At 33.6% G+C, this 5,202-nt stretch overlaps 1 protein-coding gene across 1 annotated transcript in view; it reads right to left on the bottom strand.

The window, feature by feature from the left end:
* Nucleotides 1-1,948: 1,948 nt before the first annotated feature.
* Nucleotides 1,949-5,202, bottom strand: part of LOC107686998 (solute carrier family 12 member 7-like) — a 79,558-nt gene continuing 76,304 nt past the window's right edge. Inside the window, exons 24-25 of the mRNA XM_016484136.1 lie at nucleotides 4,446-4,579; nucleotides 1,949-3,666 (exon numbers count right to left, since the gene is read on the bottom strand). Of these exons, the coding sequence (XP_016339622.1) occupies nucleotides 3,575-3,666; nucleotides 4,446-4,579 (226 nt within the window). The 3' untranslated portion in view covers nucleotides 1,949-3,574. The remainder of the gene's footprint in view (nucleotides 3,667-4,445; nucleotides 4,580-5,202) is intronic.

Below are 5,202 nucleotides of genomic sequence, written 5' to 3'. Positions count from 1 at the left end.
CCCACACACACACACACACACACACACACACACACACACACACACACCCTGTGATCTTCTTTCAAACAGACAGGGTTCTGAGATGACAGATGATTCTTATTAAAAAAAAAAAAAAAAAGCATGACCCATCATACAACACTGGACGCGAGTAAAGCCATCACACACTGTGAGGTAGATGACACTGAGTGACCTACGAACAGACTCAGACAGAAGATGCAGCCTTTCCATGTTTCTGTGCTGATTTTGGAGAAAACATGGATTTAAACATGGGTAAAAACATTAAACGTGATACAATGCGTTAAACTCAGCTGAAAATACTCAGTATCCATCAATATACGGTATACACATACCAGAGGTTTTTAAAAATCTGAGAATCTGCACTTTTCAAAATCAAATTTAAACCTGGAAATAAACCGTTTTAGGATTTTAAAAAATAACAGAAAAATGTTATAATGTATATAATGTTACAATGTTATTTTATATGTGTGTGTGTAACTATAATACATTTTTGAATTATATATATATATATATATATATAGAGAGAGAGAGAGAGAGAGAGAGAGAGAGAGAGAGAGAGAGAGAGTTTTAACATTTTAAAAACAGCTTTATTTTTCCTACAAGATCTCAGAGTTTTGAACCCCACTGGTTATGTATTCTAAAAATATGGCAATAAATTGTGCCAAAAATTTGCATAGAACTTTGTTGCAAAGAATTTAGAATTCTATGCAGAATTAGAATTCTATGTACAGTAAATAATTCCACAGATCTTACAAGTGCATCCGTCTATGATTAAACACACTACATGAAGAACTCCCAGCAGTCTTCATCATCATCATCATCATCATCCTCCTCTGCTCTTCAGCTGTTGTTTTATTCTGATATTTACATTTTGATCTCCATATCTTTCAGTGAGGTCACAGATGACTCAAAACACCTCAGTGAATCTTTGATGAATGAAAGAATGAAGAAAGGAAAATTTATAACTGTACATGTGTATGTTGAATAACCTTCAGGTCCTTTAAAAAAAACTCTTCATACAAAGAGGGAAAAACTATGGCATGTAAAATGAATAACAAAAATGACCACATAAAATAAAATAAACACATATTTAAAAAACAAAAAAATTACATAAAATCCCCAGATTTTCCATGTCCTAAAATTCACAATTTCTCCTAAAGGGAAAGACATTCACCACAGCTGAGCAGTGCAGAAACTACATCCTCAGAGAACATATGATAAGATGATCTAAGCACATCCCTCTGCCTCCTCTACATCACGACACACTGTAGAAAAATACTGCACCGCTGACAGGGGTTTCAAAGAAACTGCCGGGTATAAACACTGAGAGGGACCTTCACATCTCAGACCCACTGAATGAGCATCAGCTGACGGAGTTTGACTTTCTGCAGTTTCTTTTCATTTATTTTTGGCACTCATCTTCCTATAATTCTGAATCATCATCAGATGCTATTGTTCAAAAGTTTGGGGTCGGTAAGATGTTTCAATGTTTTTTAGGTCTCTTATGTTCACGAAGGCTGCATTTATTTGATCAAAAATACAGTAAAAATGTCAAATATTATTAGAATTCAAAAGAACTGGTGTCTATGTGAATATATAGTAAAATATAATTTATTTCTGTGATCAAAGCTGAATTTTCAGCATCATTACTCCAGTCTTCAGTGTCACATGATCTTCAGAAATCATTCTAATATGCTGATTTGCTGCTCGAGAAACATTTCTGATTATTATCAGTGTTGAAAACAGTTCATATTTTTGTGGAAACTGTGACACATTTTATTTGCCAGCATTCCTTGATTAATAGAAAGTTTGAATGAACAGCATTTATTTGAAATAGAAATCTTTTGTATCATTATAAATGTCTTTACTGTCACTTCTGATCAATTTAATGCATCCTTGCTGAATAAAAGTATATTTCTTTTTTAAACAAAAAAAATCTTTTGAACGGTAATGTACGTTGCTTGTGACACCGTGTCCTAACCAAGTTGAATGAATGCGGAAAACAGACAAAATCCTGCAAAGTCACAGCCAATCAGAATACATCAGCTGTTTAATATGCAGTGTTTTGGACCAATGAGGCGGGTCGCAGGTCAGATAGACAGATATGGCTTACTGCTAGTCACTGTATCACCTGATAAGAACACGATGTGTAAAAAAAAAATGAACAGCAAAAATAAAATGTAAATCTAGCTAACACTGCTTTGTGATTGTCTAAACACAATAGTTCCTAAACCTGTTTAAGGTGAAGTGTGTGATTTCTAAACATAATTACTGTATTCAAACAAATGTTAAACACTCCCCCTATCAGCTATTGGTCAGAAACCAATAGCCCCGCCCCCAAATTCACTCTATTGGTTGAGTGAATGTCCAGCTCAGTTGTCACTCAAACAAACTGCAATTCCGTTTGATGCCACTAGGACAAACACGCTTCACCTTCAATCCTAATAGATTACGATCATTAACTGGATGCTTTTAAACATTACTCTTAATAGTAATGTCGTTTAATTTAAGCATTCTCCAAGTTTAACATACCCAATATCGTCATGAACGTCAAGACAGAGATTAAATTTCATTCCATCTCATCGAAAAACACGTTTATTGCTGAGAGAAAAAGATTTTGCAGTGCTGGTTTTGATCATCAGCAAATGTTGTGCTGGATGGGCCAGCCGTGCCCTGTGCTTTCATCATACAATTTACGAAAAAAAAAAAAAAAAATCTAATAAAAAGTGCAAATACAGCTGAAATTATCCTGATTAAACTGGTTTCAGCGATTCATTTCGAGATGGAGCCAAAACAAAACCTCAGTACTCAATAACGAGACCAAACATTATGGCTTTTCTCCTTGAACGCTGTTCGCGTTAAACATTTAAACTTTTATAATATAAAACCCTCAGTAAGTGGACAACATGTTCGGCTAGTGATGCCTTGATAATGAATAAATGTTATTGCACAATCCGTATCATGAAGTCAGTAACGTCTTCCGACACATTCATCATCTGCGCTGCATTATTGTTAAAATTATCCAATGTAAAAAACTCAAACATTCTCTTGATATCGGAAAAAGTGCGTTTTTGCGTCTTGGATATGCCAAACAGCACAAACACTTGTTTTCGCGGCCTGGTTCACTGAAGCTAGATGCTATTTTGGGTATCAAGTGATTTGAATCGTAGCTAGCATATGCAAATAAAAAAGCAATGCAGGTTCATAATGGAGACGAATGAATCAATATTAAACAGGCATTAGCAACTCAAATGTTTACCTGCTTTTGTGACACTGAATATCACTCAACGTTTTAGCCTTCGGAAAAACCAAACAATGTTGCACAATAAACAGACATAAAAACTAGCACAGATTGTACGAACAAACCAAAGAAAACAGTAAGAGTCATAAATTAAAGTGTCGTGTTATGAATCGAGCCATCGCTCGTCTCGTTTCCTTCATGTTGAGTCTCTTCCTCTAACGAACACAGCCAGACGTAACGCCGCTAGCTGTCTCCATGACGTCCGGTTTTGCTTTGGGGAAAATAAAAAAAACTTAATTCCTGCCACAGTCCGCTTTATGAGTATATGGTGATGACTTCACGACCGCCGCCGCGCACCAACAGGACCCGGTTGAGACCCTCCATCAAAACCTCCAGAAACTCCATGTCTGAGTCAGCATCAAGGATCAACATGATGCATGTTTTTTACTCCAAATAACACTTCCGGAGAGACATCTTTGTATAGTAAGAGAGATTTTAAGTAATAAAGCCATAATCTACTCAAGATCGTACATTACAGTTATTTTACCACAGTAAATGCGTATTGTTATGCATGACATGATGCTTAATGTCTAAAATCCTGTTAACCGTGATTAAAAAAACAGATGTAGTAAAACAGTAAATATACTAAAATCAATAATGTGTTACAAATATAATAATAATAATAAATAACCCTTTCCTTGAGCAATATAGTTATATAAATAATGGAAATAATAACTATGAATGGAAGTAAAATGAAATATTAAAAATAGTATATTATCTGAAATTTTATTTTAGTATTATTTATAAACTTTTTATTAATATTTTGCATTCAGTTTTATATTTTCAGTCTTAATTTTAGTTTAATTTTGTTATGTGCTTTTGACATTTTTATCATTATTATTTTTTCATATTACTATTTAGGTTGAATTTATTTTATATCAGTTTTAGTTTTACTTCAGTATTCGCATATATTTATTTTAAGATAGTAATTTTAGTGCTTCAAATGAAACTTATTTCAGTTAGTTTTATTTAATATTTACTGTATATTTGAATTGATTTCAGCTTAATTTCAAATATGTTTAACAGTTTTAGTTAACTGATTCAAATGTGGCTCATCCACTCAGATTTAGAGATGAATGTGTTTTTATAAATGTGAGTTTTGTGAGTGTAGTTTGTGTAAGGATACAGTTTTCATCGCCGCCTCTGCTCTTGGGTGGTCCGGGCATGTTGAGGAGCACCAGATGAGCTCCCTGAGACTTATTGACCACCACTTCATTGAGTTTGACGGCTGTGTGCATGCAGCGCACATTAGACTGATTCCTGCGACACACGGTCATGTGATGAAGGACAGAAACAAGAAATAAAAGTCACTGTTTCAAATTCCTGCCAACAACAATTAGCATTTAATGAGCTTTTTTTTTCTATCTCTACTGACTACTTTTAATATATTTTTCAGCATTTGCAAAGCACAGCTTTATATTCATCGTTTACCGTGACATTTGAGGTCAAATGCAAATAACTCTGATTCTGATTGTTCAATGCTTATTCAATACTTATGCACTGCAATTCAAGCATAATTTACATTAGTAATATAAAGCCCTTTTGAGGTTAGTGAGCACAGCATCCAGATTTGACATGCACAGCATATGCACATGCCCTTAATAAAAGCATAAATGAGGACATCACAAATACAGAAAAAATAAAAATAAAAACTTGTGCTCCTTAGCGCCACCTGGGGCCACTCAATAAACTGCGGAAAATATACCAGAATAAATGTTGTGAAGTTCTTTAAAAGTTATACTGTATATAAAATAAATATAAATAGACATAAACAATGATGACAATAATAATAATAGTTATATATAAAATATTAAAATAACTATAATAATACAAAATTATAATAAAATGATATTGATTTTATAATAATATAACAACTTATAATA

This window comes from Sinocyclocheilus anshuiensis, unplaced genomic scaffold, assembly GCF_001515605.1.
Source record: "Sinocyclocheilus anshuiensis isolate Anshui unplaced genomic scaffold, SAMN03320099.WGS_v1.1 scaffold601, whole genome shotgun sequence".
Taxonomy (NCBI): domain Eukaryota; kingdom Metazoa; phylum Chordata; class Actinopteri; order Cypriniformes; family Cyprinidae; genus Sinocyclocheilus; species Sinocyclocheilus anshuiensis.
The sequence above is the reverse complement of the archived record's forward strand: the minus strand, read 5'-3'. Positions and strand labels throughout refer to the sequence as shown.